At 38.8% G+C, this 20,560-nt stretch overlaps 1 protein-coding gene across 1 annotated transcript; it reads right to left on the bottom strand.

The window, feature by feature from the left end:
• Positions 1 to 1,531: 1,531 nt before the first annotated feature.
• LOC139926465 (CD276 antigen-like) lies at positions 1,532 to 15,190 on the bottom strand. The gene is made up of 6 exons (XM_078281798.1): positions 15,148 to 15,190; positions 12,590 to 12,928; positions 4,675 to 5,016; positions 3,929 to 4,207; positions 3,710 to 3,823; positions 1,532 to 2,208 (listed from the first exon to the last, which is right to left on the bottom strand). Exons 1-6 carry the CDS (start codon positions 15,188 to 15,190, stop codon positions 1,532 to 1,534), a joined length of 1,794 nt encoding a protein of 597 aa, XP_078137924.1.
• Positions 15,191 to 20,560: the final 5,370 nt, after the last annotated feature.

Raw genomic sequence — 20,560 nt, 5'->3', positions numbered from 1 at the left:
AAGTTGTAATATATTTTTATAAGAGGTTAAACACGTCTGTCATGTACTGTGACTATTTCAAGAAAAGAAGATTCTCAGAAGTGAAGTCAGATATGGACATTTGTAGTGTTTTCAAACCACATCGTCTCTAAACTGCAGCAAGAATATACTGACAATCTATTCACAGACTAAATTAAGTGTATACTGTATATAAACATGACAAGCCCTCTGCAGAATAACCACAGCATCTCTCCATCTCTCTGAATAGAGTCTGTGGGTTTGTTTTAGTGCTGACAAGTCTGTTACAATTCAACCCACACTTACCCAGGACAAAGGCCAACTTCATTGTTTCTGACGCTAATAAACTCTCTTAAATGTTTTCTGCACCTAGAACCTGACATGTAAGGAAAAATTACATTATGGGCAAGATCCAGCAATACAGGGATCGCTGCAAATTAACTTTCTACAGAGAGGCTGCAGAAATGTCTAAAATGTCAACAATGTCTGAAGAAAAGTTTCAGGACAGACATCATGATGAAGGTTTATTAATTTACAATTATTATTTACACCATTGCATTCACACACAGACAAACACACACACACACACACACAAACAATAATATGAAGTCACCTGATGTCACATTGAAAAAAAAAAAACAGAATACCACAAACATTAATTAGCACAATATCACAATACATTCAAAACAGGCAACACTAAACAACACAATCAATCGTGATAGAATACAAATATCCTTGAATAAAAAGCATCATTAATTTTAACTACTGGGATAAAAAAATGGGATTGTAAATGGTATTCTTATTTGCAGTTTTATGTTATGATTTGATCTCTCTTCCGTTGCTGTGATTTTTGCTTCTTGTATATGAAATCAACATAAAACAGTCGCAGCAGCTGGAAAGTCTTTAGCAACAGACTTGTAAAAACTGTTGTTGGTCAGCTCTCCTGTTGGATCAGTCCTGATGAAGGATCCATCTTTATAGAAAACACTGAACCTGCTGATCTGCACACAGACACTGACAGAAGCTAACAGCTATGCTAACTGCTACACTGGAGCTCTGAATGTTTCCTGCTAGTGTGTTGATGTTTAGTCTGCTGTCTTACAGTTGGTCTTGTCTCCACTACATGTGAGCTCCTGTTATGTTTTGTCCTGCAGTGTCAGTCCTGTATTGTGTGACTGTCTTGTAATCTGTCAGCAGCAGTTAACCAGCTCAAACTCTTTGTCCACCTGTTGGACTTGGTGGATAAAAGTTATTCTGATTCTGAAATCAACATGAAACATGAAATTAACATCAATCTTCCTTATTTACATCCCATTATAGAAGTTTGTGTAGCAGAGAGAGAACTGAAACATAAACACTGCAGGGCTGACCTGAAATTCAAACTTTAGGATGTATGAGCAACCTGCTCAACTCATTTTCACTTTCTGATATGTTAATGTGTGAATTAGTGTGACTTCCCCCTTCTCTCTCTCTCTCTCTCTCTCTCTCTCTGCTCTGTCCTTTTTCATTCTGGCCTCTCCCTCCTCTTTCTTCTCTAAGTAGTGTCAGCTTGTCCTTCAACATCCTTATCTTTCTCCTGTAGCTCTTCCTGACTCTCTGCTTCTCTCTCTGTTATTTCTCTACTGACTGACTGAAGCTTCCTCTCAATCTCATCCCTCTGTTTCTCTGTCTCCTTCAATTCCACATTGATTTGCTCCTTCTCGTTCTCTGCTTTACTCTTCTTCTCTGTCATTCTAGGAATTTCACTATTTCTGTCCGCCAGTTCATTCTCTGTGCTCCGTAGCTGTTCATCAAGTTCTGACTTTCTTGTCTCCAGATCCTTTTTCTTGGCCATTACCTGTTCCCTTTCCTCCCTTCTTAGGTGCAAAAAAAATGACCGGAGCTTCTTCTCCTCCTCCTCTCTCTGTGTCTCTACCTCCTTCAGTTGCAATTTGAGTTTCTTTCTCAGGTCCTCCAGTTCCGTCTTCCTTCCCATCAATCGAGCAACCTCCTCTTCTGTGTTTTTCCGTTTGACCTCTTTCTTCTGCAGCTCTTCCTCAAGTTTTGTCTTTTTCTTGTCCAAATCCTTCATTGCCTCTCTTTCTGCTGTAAGCTCTTCTCTGTCTTTTTCTCCTTCCATCAGAACTTGAAGTTCTGTGTCATTATTTATAGATTCAGTCTTCTTCTCTCCTTCCCTCTGTTCAGTTTCGTCCTCATGGTGCATCTTGGTCTCTGTGTGCAAATAGAGGCAAGAAACATCGTTGAAGTTGAAGTTAAAATTTGCTGTGTTTATGCAGTGTTGCCTTTTGTGTGAAATTTAATAAAACTGCTTCAGAAGCAACAGGAATGAGATTGTGAAGCTAAAGTGAGTTTTATACTAAAATGACTGCAGAGAAGAAGACTGCAGAGAAGACATTTACTTCCCTTATTGAAAAGTATTACAGTATATGAAGCATTTCAGGGTTTGAAATAAAAAAAAATTATTTCAAAATGACTAGACTGTGTATGTACGGGTAATTGGAGTCACTCCACTCCACAAACCCTGACCCTGATGGCCATAATGTCTGTAACCATATAACATTTACTTCGGACCAACCTTCGCCTGTGTTTTCAGTTTACTTGACACCATAACCAAAGGTGTCAATTTATCCGTAACATCTTTTTAAACCGCCACCAACCATTGTATTTACTTTTTCCACTGCACAAATGCGACCGCAAGATGTGGATTGCCTCAAAACGGCAGAACTGGCTGATCTCACAGAATGACTTGTTAGCAGCAAATTATGCGTTGGTGGAACGTAAAGTGTTAAATTTATGTGTTCCCAGCACGAAACGATTACGTGAAAGAGACACGACTATAAACAGGAAGTAGTGTCACATTGAAGTAGCTCAGTTGCCAGTAAGGGCCGTATGCGGTTGCTTTCGCTGTCAGCGACCGGGGTTTACTTCCCAGCTTTTTTAAAGGACATTTCAACCGTAAGTCACATTTTAATTTTTAATGAACGTTTTTCTTGTTTAACCATGACCAAACCATTTCCCTGACCTTAACCAAGTTGTTTTATTGCCTAACCACTACCCTTAACCAAACTCGTTTTACTTGCCTAAATTTAACCAAAGTTGTTTTACTTGCTTAAACTTAACCGTTAACCAACCTTTGGGAGATAGGCTAGTTCAATTAATGGCGGAGGAACGTATTTAAATTTGTGGTAGAGTTAGAGTTTGTGTTCATTTCACGTATTTGCGTGTGATCATGTTGCAGAAGAACTGGCAGGAACGACTGCAATGTTGAAGAAACAGGCTGGGTATTGGAGTGTCTCAACAACACTTCCATCTCTTTCAAATTAACAACAATAATGTTATGTAATGTAACAAGTGTTGCGGCTATAGAAATAGAAGGATCTGTTAAAAGAATACAAAAAACCTACCAGCCACGGCAGCGGGTGACTTGACGATTTTAATTATATTTCAGACCATTAGATAATGAGACATAAACTATTACAAAAATGAAACCCCTTTTCTGACAAACTGACTGATGGCATGAGAGTAAAGTTCGGAAGAGAAGGAAAAACGCACACCTATGTGGTTGAGGTGCTGGCTTACTAGCAGGTCATAGACGTCGAAAAGAAAAGAAAGAGAAAGAGTAAAGTTCAACATGGAATACTATTCTTTTTTCTCTACACTATAACCTTATAAAATAGAAAGAAAGTAGAAGAAAAATAAATGTGTGACTGACTGATTTTGTTTCGTCTCCATCTCCACACAACAAAGACAACTGCAACAATACACATGAAGACAACAGCCAAGACAATGTTGATGTGTCCAGCAGCAGGAACTGTGAAGAAATCATCTGAAATGATAAAACACAGAACAGCATGGCATTTATAAAGAACTAGACATCAGCTGTTTAAAGCTAATAAAGTGTCCATATCATGAATTTAGAAAACATTTTTACCTGGAACATGAATGTGTGTCTCCCTGGTCTGGTTGATGTTCTGCTGTTGAACTCTACAGGTGAACCTGTTGGTGTCGGTCTTCTCCACAGTCACTCTGCTGCTGACAGTATAGAGGCCATCAGGACCTCTGACTGTCTCTGTAGGTCCAGCAGAGAGGATGTTTCCCTCACCGTCCAGCCAAAACACCTCAGGCTCTGGGTACCAGCCTTTAGATTCACACCCTAAAACCACTCCACTGCTGTTTTTGGTAATCTCAATGACAGGAGAGGAGAAAGCACCTAATGTTGAGTAAGAGGAGAAATTACAAACAATGGTTTCATTGTAGTGTTGTCACGATAACCAACATTTCAATACTTCTTCACTGCAGATCCACTCCATTATTGTTGAACCCCACGATACAGATCTTTGGTCAAACACTGCACAAGTGAACCTAAAATTATATGTAACCATCCTGTATCCTTGTGAAACACTTTTAAGATTTACTGCACGCAAGAAGAAATCTCTCAACTGAAAATCGATGTACTTGGCCATCACTGTCAATTAAGACTAATGTTGGGGTTCTGTAGGAAATCGTAGCTTCAAATCTGCCTTTGGCGTATAATTTTATGTATAGTTTTATACAAAAAAGCTACCCCCTTTACCCCCACCATACACACACACACGCACACAAACTGCACTGCTGCATCTCAAAGGAACGGGGGAAAAGCTCAGAGAGGTATTGCAGAGAGTACACTGTCTGACTTACCAACAGTGAGTTGGATGATAGCTTCACTCCATATTGAGGGAATGAAGCATCTGTATTTCCCTTCATCAGAGAGTTTCACTCTGGAGAGTTTCAGTGAGACGTTTCCGTTCCTCAGTTCATCCAGAAATAGTCCGGTCCTGTACTTATACAATGGATTTTGATCATGAACTATCGGTCGACCACTTTGGTGAACGTGGATGTACTGTGGGTTCAGGTCTGGTCTGGTCCACTCCACTGTCCTGGTAACGGCACTGATGGCAGGTTCAAGGCGGCATGGTAGAATGACATCATCACCAGCTATGGCTACTATTGGCTGAGGTGAGCCAATCACCTGAGCCTGCCCTAGAATAAAAACAATAACAAAAAACAGGAGCACAGTTACAACTGACATCATATAAATTAATTCTTATTGTCTAAAAAGAATAATCCCTCCACTACCTTTTATTCTTTATTACAAGTAAGAAAGATGAGAGGGCAGTATTGTATTGGAAAACAGAGAGACCCAAAAATCCTTAGACAAAAGCTGATTTTCTAAACATATTTTAAGACTGAGCTCAGCCTCAGAATTACCTAAAAAAAAGAAAATACTCTCTGAACAGTGAATGCTCGTCCAAGTGACAGCTCCAAGTGTCCGTGATATCACCACAACCGAAAAACACATGCAGGTATTTTAAGTCTCAGTTTTTCATATCAGATGCTGCCATATTGACTCCCAAACAGCGTTTCATTATAACCACAGACTATAGTTCGCCGCTCTGGTTCCCTCCTGTCTGTTCCAGTATATTGCAGATTCCTTGATATAAGAAAACTATGAACAGTTCCCATTCTGAAATATGTTACAGACCAAACTGATATTTATTCCTTGGCCTGATTTCAGTGGAATTCAATCAGAAGTACATGTGATTAAACATATTTACGTTTATCACACTACGCTACCCAGCATCCCTTTGATACAAAAAAAGGCACAACTTCCTAGTTTGGAATGATCCAAATACTTTATTATTTGCGTGTGTAATGATGGACCCACCAACCCACCAGCGTTGAAAATAGCTTTCTCTCACCAACTGTGAATGGTTTTGGTTGTCAATTTGGGAGTCAACACGGCGGCGTCAACAGAACAACGATGTCACTGGAATGTCACTAAAACTTGGATCTAGCTTCAGTCTACTGGTCAGTTTACCTGTGGTAACTGGGAGGCTGTGGAGGAGAAACAGACAGAATCCAAAGCAGCTGCACAGACTCCACTTCATTTTCCTCTGTGAACCAAGATGGACACCGAGGCTGAAGAAGAACAGCTGCTGAGACATAATTCAATTCAATTTCAATGAAAATCAAACTTTATTGTCCTGTGAGGGAAATTTGGGTTGAGCACAAGTTTTACAGTAAAAACACATAACATAAGGAATAATGAAGCACATAACAAATTGCCACAACATATAAAAACAGCTCAAAACAGGTTGATTTCAACGTGAGGCAGATCATTGTTACTATTATTCATATAATTAATATTAATGTCTTAACTTTTCCTTTTGACTACAACATCAGTAGTTGATAAAATCAGACTTCAGCTACTGGTTTAATGCAGCCAAATTCTATTGAAACTCTTATTTTGAAACTCTTGTATTTGGACAGATTTTAAGCAGAGGTAATAAAAGCATGCTTCAAAGACTTTCCAGCATCATATGTGTTTATAATATTCCCATTATTTAATTTCAATCAGTTTGTGTTAGATCCTGATTCAATAGGAATTTCATATAGCTTACCTTGGAGGAAGACTGTCACTGGCGTTTTCTCAGAGTCAAAGTCTAGATCAACTTCTGCAACTTTATGACTTTATAAACAGATAGGCCATAAACTCAGTGCAGCAACACTTGGTTACTAATTTTATATTAACAACAGATAGAAAAATAGGCGGATGCGGCAATTGCAAAGGCTTTGTGACGATTGAACCCACAGTCTATCAGTTGTGGCTATTAGTGTGTTGGCCATGACTTCTGTCAACTATATCATTTCATTGCAACCACATTGTTCAAGTTATTCACAATGGCCAAACTTCCTATTGGAAATTGCTTTTGACGACTAATGACTTCATAATGGACAAGCCTGGATTTGAACCCACAATCTTTCACATGTGAGGCTGAAGCTTTACCTACAGTGCTCACTTACAGTAATAGAACATTGTAGTGCTCTCCATTAATGAATAAATAAATACACATGGGCCAGAAAACTGCTGCTGCACTGCTCTCTATGGGTTGAAACATCTGGCCACACCCCAATCAGTGATGCCAAATCAGGTATTTTGCCATTGACAGATGATTTCAAACACCTGCTTTGAGTTTTCTGCACTGTGTGATTTAGAAATTATGATGAAATGTATTAATGTATAATTGATTTATCTCACTTCAGCTGACATGTCCTGAAATGTTCAACTGTCTAGGACATACGGCTGATATTGTATGAATATTTAAAGTTTTGACTTTAATATCTATGAAGATTTTTATTGTGCAATATGTCACGCCCACTTTAATCAATCACAACCAAATTCCACAAGTCGACTTGGACATCATCATAGAACACGTGTAGAAAATTTCATAAAAATCTATACAGTCAGTTATGAGATATAAACGTTTCGCATTTGTAGCGCCCACTAGTGGTAGAGCTCAAAATGCTTTTGTGGGTGGGTTCAAGCAACAGTCCTCAACATGTGTTTCATGAGTGGAAAGGACCACTGGCCATCAAAGAGCTCCAAACCTAAAGAACTTTAACGCTACAGTTAAAAGGTGGCTCCTGGAAAAGGTCCTAAAGTAAGGGGACAGGTCAGAGGAAGGGACGTTGCAATAATGTGTACTATATTTTTAAGATGCTTGTCAACCAGATTGTATTGTAAGGATTTTAGATAATGTTTTTTTACCATGGAACTGTATGTGTGCAGTACGTCCCTATGTGTACTGTATGTCTAAGAGCAAGGACCACAATGGAAATAAGTCTGCGACTTTTTGTGTATTCCTTGATGATTTTAGAATGCATGTATAAGGTACAATGTATTTTAATCAATTGTCAAATAAACTAAACTAAACTAAACTAAACACAGGAATTTTCTCTCTACAACACATGGTTCAGATGTTATCAGCCAAAATGTAAAGTTGCTTGTTATAGCGCCACCATCTGGCCAATATGTGTGCGCTGCCTTGTCTGAGAAGTGGGGGCCCATAGGAGCCCACCTGCCAAATATGGTTGCTGTAGGACTTACAGTTTTTGAGCTGCAGACACTTTTAGTGGAGAAAAAGAAAGAAAGAAAGAAAGAAAGAAAGAAAGAAAGAAAGAAAGAAAGAAAGAAAGAAAACACCATGTTGAGTAGTAGAATACACAGATGCTCCCAATCAACCGCGGGAAAGAGGGTGTGAAACATTAGGAGGCAGGATCGACTGATTGCAGGCCATGAATCTTTCTAACTGCAGGGAGAGTGTGTATTTTCGGAGCAATGGGCGTTTGCTTTCGGGATAACGGGCTGTCGGGCAAATGGGCTTTCGGTCCAATGGGACATTTTTCGGACTATTGGGGTTTCGGAATAATGGGCCGTTGGAGCAATGGGCAGTCCCCGTCCTGGCCGTCCCTTCACTTGGTCTTCTTTTTCTTCTGTTTAGTTTAACAGCGGTTGGCATCTTGGCATCCATAAATGTTGCATTACCGCCATCTACTGGCAAGCGCTTGGTCTTCCCTGCATTTGTGGATTTTGTGAGACACACACGGCACGGTACAAGAGTCTCAAAAGGATCCACACGAATCGGTTGAAATTCACAAATACATTTCAATTTAAAAATGCCAAGTTGACGATTCGCAAATGAATTTAAGGATTGTGAATGTTATTAAGCCATGCAAATGGGGATGTTTGAGTAAAAATATGACAATGTATTTGTACAAATGTTTGTGTTTATTTACAAATAATGATATACGAGTTGTAGATTAGAGGCATTCATTTACAAATGTTGATGCATATTTTCAAATCAGTTTACATTTATTCAAATGATGGGTTACAGATACAAATCACTCTGCATTTATTTGTGCATTGTGTTTTACGAGACACAAGTCACGTGACATTTTACAAGTCACGTGTTCCCTGCATTTGTGGATTTTTTGTGAAACAGCACGGTACAACAGTCTCAAAAGAATTCACACAAATAGGTGGAGATTCACAAATATATTTCCATTTAAAAATGCTAAGTTGACATACAAATGATATACGAGTGGTAAATTAGAGGCACAGATACAGATACAGAGATACACATCACTCTGCATTTATTTGTGCATTGTGTTTTACGAGTTACGTAACTTGACATTTGTTTGTGAATACTTCTGAGACTGTTTTGATACCATAGAAAGTCTTTAGCAACAGACTTGTAAAAACTGTTGTTGGTCAGCTCTCCTGTTGGATCAGTCCTGATGAAGGATCCATCTTTATAGAAAACACTGAACCTGCTGATCTGCACACAGACACTGACAGAAGCTAACAGCTATGCTAACTGCTACACTGGAGCTCTGAATGTTTCCTGCTAGTGTGTTGATGTTTAGTCTGCTGTCTTACAGTTGGTCTTGTCTCCACTACATGTGAGCTCCTGTTATGTTTTGTCCTGCAGTGTCAGTCCTGTATTGTGTGACTGTCTTGTAATCTGTCAGCAGCAGTTAACCAGCTCAAACTCTTTGTCTACCTGTTGGACTTGGTGGATAAAACTGATTCTGATTCTGAAATCAACATGAAATTAACATCAATCTTCTTTATTTACATCCCATTATAGAAGTTTGTGTAGCAGAGAGAGAACTGAAACATAAAGACTGTGCTGACCTGAAATTCAAACTTTAGGATGTATGAGCAACCTGCTCAACTCATTTTCACTTTCTGATATGTTAATGTGTGAATTAGTGTGACTTCCCCCTTCTCTCTCTCTCTGCTCTGTCCTTTTTCATTCTGGCCTCTCCCTCCTCTTTCTTCTGTTTGAGTAGTGTCAGCTCGTCCTTCAACATCCTTATCTTTCTCCTGTAGCTCTTCCTGACTCTCTGCTTCTCTTTCATTGAAATGCATGTGTTTCCTCATCTGCTCTGTGATTTCCTCCAGACTTTCCAGAGGTTTTACTTTCTGTTGCTCTGCCTGAAGCTCTGTCTCCTGTCTGAGCTCTTGGTTTTCTCTCTCTGCTGCTTCTTGCTGTATTTTGAGGTCTGTCTTCTCTGTCTTCCTCTCTGTTACTTCTCTACTGACTGACTGAAGCTTCCTCTCAATCTCATCCCTCTGTTTCTCTGTCTCCTTCAATTTCACATTGATTTGCTCCATCTTGTTCTCTGCTTTACTCTTCTTGTCTGTCATTCTATTAATATCACTATTTTTGACCGCCAGTTCTGTCTCTGTGCTCCGTAGCTGTTCATCAAGTTCTGACTTTCTTGTCTCCAGAACCTTTTTCTTGGCGTTTAGCTGATCCCTTTCCCCCCATCTTAGGTACAAAAAATATGACTGGAGCTTCCTCTCCGTCCCCTCTCTCTGTGTCTCTGCCTCCTTCAGTTGCAATTTGAGTTGTTCTCTCTGGTCTTCCAGTTCCCTCTTCCTTCCCATCGATCTAGCAACCTCCTCTTCTGCGTTTTTCCGTTTGCCCTCTTTCTTCTGCAGCTCTTCCTCAAGTTTTGTCTTTTTCTTGTCCAAATCCTTCATTGCCTCTCTTTCTGCTGTAAGCTCTTCTCCGCCTCTTTCTCCTTCTATCAGAACTTGAAGTTCTGTGTCATTATTTATAGATTTGGTCTTCTTCTCTCCTTCCCTCTGTTCAGTTTCGTCCTCATGGTGCATCTTGGTCTCTGTGTGCAAATAGAAGCAAGAAACATTGTTGAAGTTGAAGTTCAAATTTGCTGTTTATGCAGTGTTGCCTTTTGTAGAGAAAAGGTGTGAAATTGAACACAGCTGCAGACGCACAAGAGAAATGTGATGGTGAAGCTAAAAACATTAATTTTACAGTAACATAGGCTACAGCAGCAGAGAAGACATTTACTTCCCTTATAGGAAGGTATAGGAAGGTTTTACAGAATATGAAGGGTCTGAAATTAACTTTTTTCTCCACCAGTGGCAGGTAGATACACATTTCTTTTTTAATGTTCTCTGCATCCACAGCTTCTTGACTCTTTTTTATGGTGGTTTAATTATTCCTGGAAAATGTCGCCACATTTTGGCAACTTATACACTGCCAGAATTTGATGGTGACAACCGGATTTATGAATGAGAGTGAATTTGCATATGTATGGTTCACAATGGAGCAGACTGAAGTAAAATGACTAGACTGTGTATGTACGGTTAATGGGAGTCAACTCCACTCCAATGACATCGCGATGGCTTTAATGTCTGTAACCATAGTAACGTTTACTTCAGACCAATATGGCAGGTTCTATCGCCAGTGTTTTCAGTTTACTTGACACCTGTAACACCAGTAACCAAAAGTGCCAATTTATCCGTAACATCTTAATAAACCACCATTAACTGTCATATTCTCTTTTTCCACTGCACAAATGCGACCGCAAGATGTGGATCGCCTCAAAACGGCAGAACTGGCAGGAGCGACTGCAATGTTGAGGAAACAGGCAGGATAGAAAATTTGAGAATGTCTCACAACACTGTCTCTTTCAAATTAACGATGATAATGTTACGTAACGTAATGTGTGTTGCGGCTACAGAAATAGAATGATGATTTGTTCAAATAATACAAAAAACCTACCAGCCATGGTGTGACTTGACGATTTTACCCGCCACAGCCAACAATTTAACCGCATTTGGCGGGTGGCGTTATTTTCAGACCCTTCATTCCAAAATGAGACATAAACCATTAAAAAAATGAAACCGTTTCTGACAAACTGACTGATGGCATGAGAGTAGGCTAAAGGTCAACATGGAATACTATTCATTTTTTTCTCTACACAATAACCTTATAAAATAGGCTACTATCTTTTTGAAAATATTATCACAAGTCTTTTTAATAGGATTAGGGCTAAACCTATTGAACATTAAACACTGGGCTCATGTTTTTTTAAATGCATGTTTTGTAATCAAACCCTTCATATCACTGTAAACACCAGCTGTGATATTAACTTGACATTAAGAAAGGAGAAGAAAAATAAATGTGTGACTTACTGATTTTGTTTCGTCTCCATCTCCACACAACAAAGACGACTGCAGCAATACACATGAAGATAACAGCCAAGACGATGGTGACATGAGCAGCAGAGGTGGACGGGACCGTTAAGAACTCATCTGAAATGATAAAACACAGAACAGCATTTATATAAAACGAGACCTCAGCTGTTTAAAGCTAATAAAGTGCCCGTATCATGACTTTAGATAACATTTTTACCTATGGGAATGTGTGTCTCCCTGGTCTGGTTGATGTTCTGCTGTTGAACTCTACAGGTGAACCTGTTGGTGTCGGTCTTCTCCACAGTCACTCTGCTGCTGACAGTATAGAGGCCATCAGGACCTCTGACTGTCTCTGTAGGTCCAGCAGAGAGGATGTTTCCCTCACCGTCCAGCCAAAACACCTCAGGCTCTGGGTACCAGCCTTTAGATTCACACCGTAAAACCACTCCACTGCTGGCTTTGGTAATCCCAATGACAGGAGAGGAGACAGCACCTAATGATGAGTAAGAGGAGACATTTAAAACAATGGTTTCAATGTAGTGTTGTTACGAGGGTTAGGGTTAGGGTTTCAATACAACTTCACTGCAGATCCACTCCACTGTGGCTCCAACATGGCATCTAAAATTATACGTAGCCTTGAATCCTTGTGAATCTATTAGTGAAAAACAAATTCTGTAGGAAATCACAGCTTCTTGTTACTATGCTGGTTCAAATTTGCCTTTGCCATGTAATTTACACACACACTGTCTGACTTACCAACAGTGAGTTGGATGATAGCTCCAGTCCATATTGAGGGAATGAAGCATCTGTATTTCCCTTCATCAGAGAGTTTCACTCTGGAGAGTTTCAGTGAGACGTTTCCGTTCCTCAGTTCATCCAGAAACAGTCCTGTCCGGTTCTTATACAATGGATTTTGTTCATGAATTATCAGTTGACCATTTTGGTGAAGGTGGATGTACTGTGGGTTCAGGTCTGGTCTGATCCACTCCACTGTCCTGGTAACGGCACTGGCAGGTTCAAGTTGGCATGGTAGAATGACATCATCACCAGCTAGTGCTACTATTGGTTGAGGTGAGCCAATCACCTGAGTCTGCCCTAGAAGGAAAAATACAAGCAGGAGCACAGCTATAACTGACATCATCAAAATAAATTCTTATAATCTAAAAAGAAGAAACAATCCTTCCACTACCTTTCATACTTTATTACAAATAAGAAAGATGAGAGGAAAGTATTGGAAAACAGGAGAGACACAGAATATAATTAAAGTAGAAACATCTGATAAAGACTGACAGTTTCTTCAGCAATAAGACTCGAGAGGCCGTGGTTTACTGTGATTTTCAAACAGCTAAGAGACATTAGGTATGACCAATGCATATGTAAAAAAAAAAAAAAGAAAGAAATCTGTGATTGAATCTGTCAAAATTCCTCCTTACAATGGCAACAAATGACAGATTTGAATAATAAGTCAACAGCAATACATTTTTTAACACAGTTCTGCTTAATTCTATGATTGTCTTCTGTCATGTTGTAATCTCTGTCATATGTCCAATTACAGCTTGCTAAAATGCCTTAAAAATGTTTGTTAATAATGTTTGCCAATAATGTTTTTTAATAAGTATTAGGTATTAATAACAAAAACTAATAATTAGAAACACAAAAAAGCAAAAATTTGAGAAAAATCTGAAAAAATACACATCATAGTAAATTTGTATGGTAGAAATATATTTTGTCCTATCCCATAAATCATCTCACGACCCCCCAATTATCTCATGACCCAGCTGGGGGTCCCGACCCTCAGATTGAGAACCAGTTCTACAGTATAAATGATGATTTTGGTGCCAGTCCTCTCATCAGATATTGGTTAAGGTGACCAATGTGCCAAACTGGTCCTGTCAGTCTACTGGTCAGTTTACCTGTGGTAACTGGGAGGCTGTGGAGGAGAAACAGACAGAATCCAAAGCAGCTGCACAGACTCCACTTCATTTTCCTCTGTGAACCAAGATGGACACCGAGGCTGAAGAAGAACAGCTGCTGAGACAGATTATTCAATTACATTTCAATTCAAACCAAACTTTATTGTCCTGTGAGGGAAATTTGCAGCCAAGCTCTTGAATATTTCCTCTATATTTTGACATATTTTTAGCATTAGTGTGGTAGTAAAAGCTTGTTTCAAGAACTTTCCAGCATCATGTGCTGTTATAATATTATCATTATTTAATTTCAGTCAGTCTATGTCAGATCCTGATTAGTGTAGTACTACAATGCTCTTAAATATCATTAATAGATGATTTTACCCTTAAAATACTCTAAGGTCTTTATACCTATATACAACGTGCACATCATTTTGAGAAATAAAATGTAGTTACAAGTAAGAACAAGTAATAGAGTAGTCTTCCCAATTCATCTATTTGTATGTTTGCCTTGTAAAATACAACTTAAAAACAACGGGTCACTGTATCTGTAACATACAGTACAGCCACCATGTTGAATAATGTAACAGGGATCTGATCAACAGCGCCCCCTGCTGGTCGGTGCTTCATTTTCACGTGCATGTTCATGTAGGACAAATTAATTTAATTTAAAATCATATGATATACTGTAGGCTATATTACGCTTGGAGTCTGAATCCAAACGAGGCTTGGTTGACCTGTTTCAAACATTACACTTTTAAACGTTTGAATAAAATCAGAGAGAAAGTTTCACTTTCATTTGTCGCCAAAGACTGTTGTGACTTCAAAACGTATTTTGAAGCTGTGAGGTTTGATTAAGATATTACACGGATTATAACGCACCGTTTCTAAGTTACAATGCAAGTCCAATCTCTTCAATAAATTACTGACATGTAAACTCATAATAACAACGGACAGTTTGGTGTTCAGAAACAAAGGAGTTTATGTTTAAACGCTCAAAATAACCTGTAAGCTGTTTGTAAAAGGCAGTAAAAGGCCGTTGAATTTTTAAATTATGAAATTATTATTACATTTCATATTACATTTCGTATAGAAATCTGAGTGTAATAAGCGACTCCTACATGTGAAAAAAAAAAAAGTTGTGGTTGAGAGGAAACCTGCAGCTGTGACGGCAGACCTGCTTTTATTCTAAAAATAGATGATTTTATATTTCTTTTAATTAAAAGTTAGGAAAAGCATCACTAGAATAAACAATTTAAGAGTAAGAATTTAAGTTAAAAAGCTGACATACCTGTTGCATGATAGAGTCACCTCACCTCAGAGGAAAGTAGGCGGCACGGCCAAAGTCCACAAATAAAATAATAAAAGAAAATAAAAACAGTAGACTGTCTTCACCCTGGTCACCTGTACTGGGCGTGAATGTGTCTTTACTGTCTATCTGCTGCATGATTAAAAATACTGTGGGCGTGTTTATTAGAGTTTAGTCCATTTTAACAATATTTAATTATGCATGTCTACTGTGTTTGCTTAATCTACATTAACAATGCTGTGACTGTGCTTGGCTATTTGCTGATATCACAAATTAACTTTGTTTTGATTGTGCTTTTCACTTTGATTATAGTCTAGTCTACATTAACAAAATGGGTCGACTGATCTGGGTTTTGAAGGCTGATAGGGAAGTTTTTTGTATTCCTGAAGGGGATCAATAAAGTGTTACCTTATCTTATCTTATCTTATTGAAGCTGCTGATAGACATTATTTTGTGCTGATTTCATTTACATTTTACCATTTTCTTACCCAAAAAAAGTATTCAGTGTTTCTTCCAGAAATTTCTTCTCATCAGGGTGGAAAATTCTCTGAAACAGCATTTAGACCGTCATGGGACACTAAAACTCTCCACTGAAGTGCAGAATAAATTATTTTATCCACCTCCAGGAAAACTGACAGTGTATGTCACGTGAAGAGGTCACATAGATGGATACACACACACACACACACACACACACACACCTATTCAACAGCAGATAAACTCTGGGATATATTAGGCCTTTAATTTGAAAAATTTGATTGAAAAAATTTGTGGAAAAAATTACATACAAAGAAAATCAAGTTTCATTGTAGGTTTTCCAGACTTTTTTCCGGTAGCTGTGGACAGGCAGAACCTCCATCATTGTGGCAGTTGATGACATGACTGGACGATATCTGATATTTAATAAAAGGACAATATATCGGTCTCACCCTAATTAATAATATTGTGAGTGTGCATGTCTGTTTCCTTACAGCGTAACTCTGTTCCACACGATTGAACAGCACTGTTTCATTTACACTCAACGTCTTTGATCTACTTGTTAATCAAAAGCTAAACTTGAACTTTGGACATGTCAGCGGTCGTAAAGTAACGGATACTAAAATACTACAGCAGCAGTCAAATCTAAAGCTCCTGAAATGTGAGCAATAACAACATGTGTCTGGAAAAGGAAGTGTTGATGAGAGAGGAGAGAGGTCTCCAAGTACTGCAGGGGGCAGAGCAGGACCTTTTATTCACGCTCATAACATCTACATATTCTAATGTGTGTGTGTGTGTGTGTGTGTGTGTGAGAGAGAGAGAGAGAGAGAGAGAGAGGAGACAGAAAGAGGAAGGGGGTATTAAATATTGAAAACGGTTCCATGTTGATTTCAGAATAAGAGTCACTTTTATTCACCAAGTCCAACAGGTGGACAGATAGTTTGACCTGCTTAACTGCTGCTGATTACAAGACAGTTGCATTGATGAACATGCTTTACTTTCACTATACTGAGCTATTATCAACGAATAAATCAATATTATCAATATATCTTATGCTGGTCTATATGTTGTGGCAATTTGTTATGTTTCATGATCCTTTCATATGCGTTCACATTGTGTTTTTATACTGCAAAAAATTACATTCGTGCACTCACAGATCTCCTCTGCATATTTGATTGTTGACAGTCCAGATTGTATGTACACACTGTGTCACTGCGAGTACAATGTCTTGAGAAAGGTCCAACGACCAAATGCCGACAATAAAATAAGCAGAGGTGATTCAAGTGCACTGGAATCTACTTTTTTTTTTTTTTAAAAAGGACAATTTCAGTGGATTTTATTCCTTACACCATCAAAGGAACGCAATGGTGTATGTGCAACTTTTATTTGTTTTAACTGTAAACCCTGTGCTCAACTCACATTTCCCTCACAGGACAACAAAGTTTGATTTGAATTGAAATTGAATTATTTGTTTTCTTCTTGCCTGATATTCAGACTGAATGGTCATTTTGTTTTAAACTTCATTATTCATAATCAATCTAACAAAAGTGATTCAGGATCTGGTGCCAGGCAAGTTTTCTTCAGCTCTGTTTCCACCTTGCAGTGTTAACAAGTCTGTTACAATTCATCTCACACTTATCCAGGACTAAATCAAACTTGATTGTTTCTAATGCTAACAGCTGCTGAAACTGTTAACTATTTGTGTTCTGCAGCAAAACTCTGACATGTCAAGAAAAATAACATTAAGGGAAGGATCAAGCGACACAGGGGCTGAAACAGATGAACTTTCTGTAGAGAGAAACTGTTAAAATGTGAACAACTGGTCGCCGCTGGTTTATAAAGAACAAAGCTAAACTGGTCTATATGCTGCTGTTTCCTCTATCACTGAATAAAAGAGAAGCCGCCATCAAGAATTTCATTAGTATTGGTTTCAGTGGAGAGTTTTAGTGTCCCATGGTCTAAATGTGTCATGGTCTAGAGGCCTCTCCACCCCACCAGGGAAAAACTGGGGAAACGGTGTTTACAGTTACAGGACTGCAGCATATTTACTGGTTTAAATATGTTTGAAGAAAAGATTTCAGGACAGACATGATGAAGGTTTATTTATCCATCTATTTTATTTACAGTGATCCCACTACTGGATTATTTATTCACACATACAAAATAACAGTAAGTCACCTGATGTCAGGTGAGTGATGAAGTGTGATCCTTAGCCTTATCACCAAGGAATAAAGCAAAAGTTAATTATTACAATTTTACAATACATTCATAACAGGCAACACAATCAATTGTGGAAAAAAAAAATATATATATAAATATCCTATGATAAAAACTGAAAGTGTCACAAAGTAACTACCGTCCTCAAAAATTGGGATTGTATTATTTGCAGTTTCTTTCTTGCATCTTAAATCAACAAACTGAGCTGCTGAATTTCATTTTTTTCCCTTCCTCCTCTAAATCAGCTCAGTATTAACTTCTCACAGCAGCTAGAAAGTCTTTAGCAACAGACTTGTAAAAACTGTTGTTGGTCAGCTCTCCTGTTGGATCAGTCCTGATGAAGGATCCATCTTTATAGAAAACACTGAACCTGCTGATCTGCACACAGACACTGACAGAAGCTAACAGCTATGCTAACTGCTACACTGGAGCTCTGAATGTTTCCTGCTAGTGAGTTGATGTTTAGTCTGCTGTCTTACAGTTGGTCTTGTCTCCACTACATGTGAGCTCCTGTTATGTTTTGTCCTGCAGTGTCAGTCCTGTATTGTGTGACTGTCTTGTAATCTGTCAGCAGCAGTTAACCAGCTCAAACTCTTTGTCCACCTGTTGGACTTGGTGGATAAAAGTTATTCTGATTCTGAAATACATATGAGACTGTTTTCAATATTCTCCCTTATTTACATCCCATTATAGAAGTTTGTGTGGCAGAGAGAGGACTGAAACATAAACACTGGGAGTGCTGACCTGAAATTCAAACTTTAGGATGTATGAGCAACCATATACTTTCTGATATGTTAATGTGTGAATTAGTGTGACTTCCTCCTTCTCTCTCTCTCTCTCTCTCTGTCCTTTTTCATTCTGGCCTCTCCCTCCTCTTTCTTCTCTGTTTAAGTAGTGTCAGCTCATCCTTCAACATCCTTATCTTTCTCCTGTAGCTCTTCCTGACTCTCTGCTTCTCTCTCATTGAAATGCATGTGTTTCCTCTGTGATTTACTCCGGACTTTCCAGAGGTTTTACTTTCTGTTCCTCTGCCTGAAGCTCTGTCTCCTGTCTGAGCTCTTGGTTTTCTCTCTCTGCTGCTTCTTGCTGTATTTTTAGGTCTGTCTTCTCTGTCTCCCTCTCTGTTACTTCTCTACTGACTGACTGAAGCTTCCTCTCTGTCTCATCCATCTCTTTCTCATTCTCTTTTTCATTCTCTTTTCATCTCCTTCTCGTTCTCTGCTTTACTCTTCTTCTCTGTCATTCTAGTAATTTCACTATTTTTGTCCGCCAGTTCTTTCTCTGTGTTCCGTAGCTGTTCATCAAGTTCTGACTTTCTTGTCTCCAGATCCTTTTTCTTGGCGTTTAGCTGATCCCATTCCCCCCATCTTAGGTACAAAAAATATGACTGGAGCTTCCTCTCCGTCCCCTCTCTCTCTGTCTCTATCTCCTCCAGTTGCAATTTGAGTTTCTTTCTCAGGTCCTCCAGTTCCCTCTTCCTTACCATCAATCTAGCAACCTCCTCTTCTGTGTTTTTCCGTTCGCCCTCTTTCTTCTGCAGCTCTTCCACATGTTTTGTCTTTTTCTTGTCCAACTTCTTCTTTGCCTTTCTTTCTGCTGTAAGCTCTTCTCCGCCTCTTTCTCCTTCCATCAGAACTTGAAGTTCTGTGTCATTATTTAAAGATTTGGTCTTCTTCTCTCCTTCCCTCTGTTCAGTTTCGTCCTCATGGTGCATCTTGGTCTCTGTGTGCAAATAGAAGCAAGAAACATTGTTGAAGTTGAAGTTCAAATTTGCTGTTTATGCAGTGTTGCCTTTTGTAGAGAAAAGGTGTGAAATTGAAGACACAGCTGCAGACGCACAACAGAAATGTGATGGTGAAGCTAAAAACATGAATTTTACAATAAAATAGGCTACAGCAGCAGAGAAGACATTTACTTCCCTTATAGGAAGGTATAGGAAGGTTTTACAGTATATGAAGGGTCTGAAATTAACTTTTTTCTCCACCAGCCGCTGTGGCAGGTAGATACACATTTCTACCCACCACTCAGAATTTTTACCTTTTTTAATGTTCTCTGCATCCACAGCTTCTTGACTCTTTTTTTCTGGTGGTTTAATTATTCCTGGAAAATGGCGCCACATTTTGGCTACATATACACTGCCAGAATTTGGTAGTGACAACCGGATTTATGAATGAGAGAGAATTTGCATATGTATGATTCACATTGGAGCAGACCGAAGTAAAATGACTAGACTGTGTATGTACGGGTAATGGGAGTCAACTCCACTCCAATGACATCGCGATGGCTTTAATGTCTGTAACCATAGTAACGTTTACTTCAGACCAATATGGCAGCTTCCATCGCCAGTGTTTTCAGTTTACTTGACACCTGTAACACCAGTAACCAAAGATGCCAATTTATCCGTAACATCTTTATAAACCGCCACTAACTGTCATATTCTCTTTTTCCACTGCACAAATGCGACCGCAAGATGTGGATCGCCTCAAAACCGCAGAACTGGCAGGAGCGACTGCAATGTTGAGGAAACAGGCTGGATAGAAAATTTGACACTTACTGTCTCTTTCAAATTAACAATGATAATGTTACATAACGTAATGTGTGTTGCGGCTACAGAAATAGAATGATTTGTTAAAATAATACAAAAAACCTACCAGCCACAGTGTCACTTGACGATTTTACCCGCCACAGCCAACAATTTAACCACATTTGGCGGGTGGCGTTATTTTCAGACCCTTCATTCCAAAATGAGACATAAACCATTAAAAAAAAGAAACACCTTTTCTGACAAACTGACTGATGGCATGAGAGTAGGCT

Source organism: Centroberyx gerrardi, chromosome 23, assembly GCF_048128805.1.
Source record: "Centroberyx gerrardi isolate f3 chromosome 23, fCenGer3.hap1.cur.20231027, whole genome shotgun sequence".
Lineage (NCBI taxonomy): Eukaryota > Metazoa > Chordata > Actinopteri > Beryciformes > Berycidae > Centroberyx > Centroberyx gerrardi.
Note: the sequence above shows the minus strand (reverse complement) of the source record. Positions and strands in the feature narration are given on the sequence as shown.

Excerpts from the sequence above, each read along its gene's own strand:
- LOC139926465 (XM_078281798.1), bottom strand. The coding sequence starts at position 15,190 with ATGCAGCAGATAGACAGTAAAGACACATTCACGCCCAGTACAG. Across the intron at positions 5,017-12,589 it reads TATCATCCAACTCACTGTTG|GGCAGGCTCAGGTGATTGGC; the intron begins GTAAGTCAGACA and ends TTTTTATTCTAG. Across the intron at positions 2,209-3,709 it reads ATGGAGACGAAACAAAATCA|AGACCAAGATGCACCATGAG; the intron begins GTCAGTCACACA and ends ATTTGCACACAG.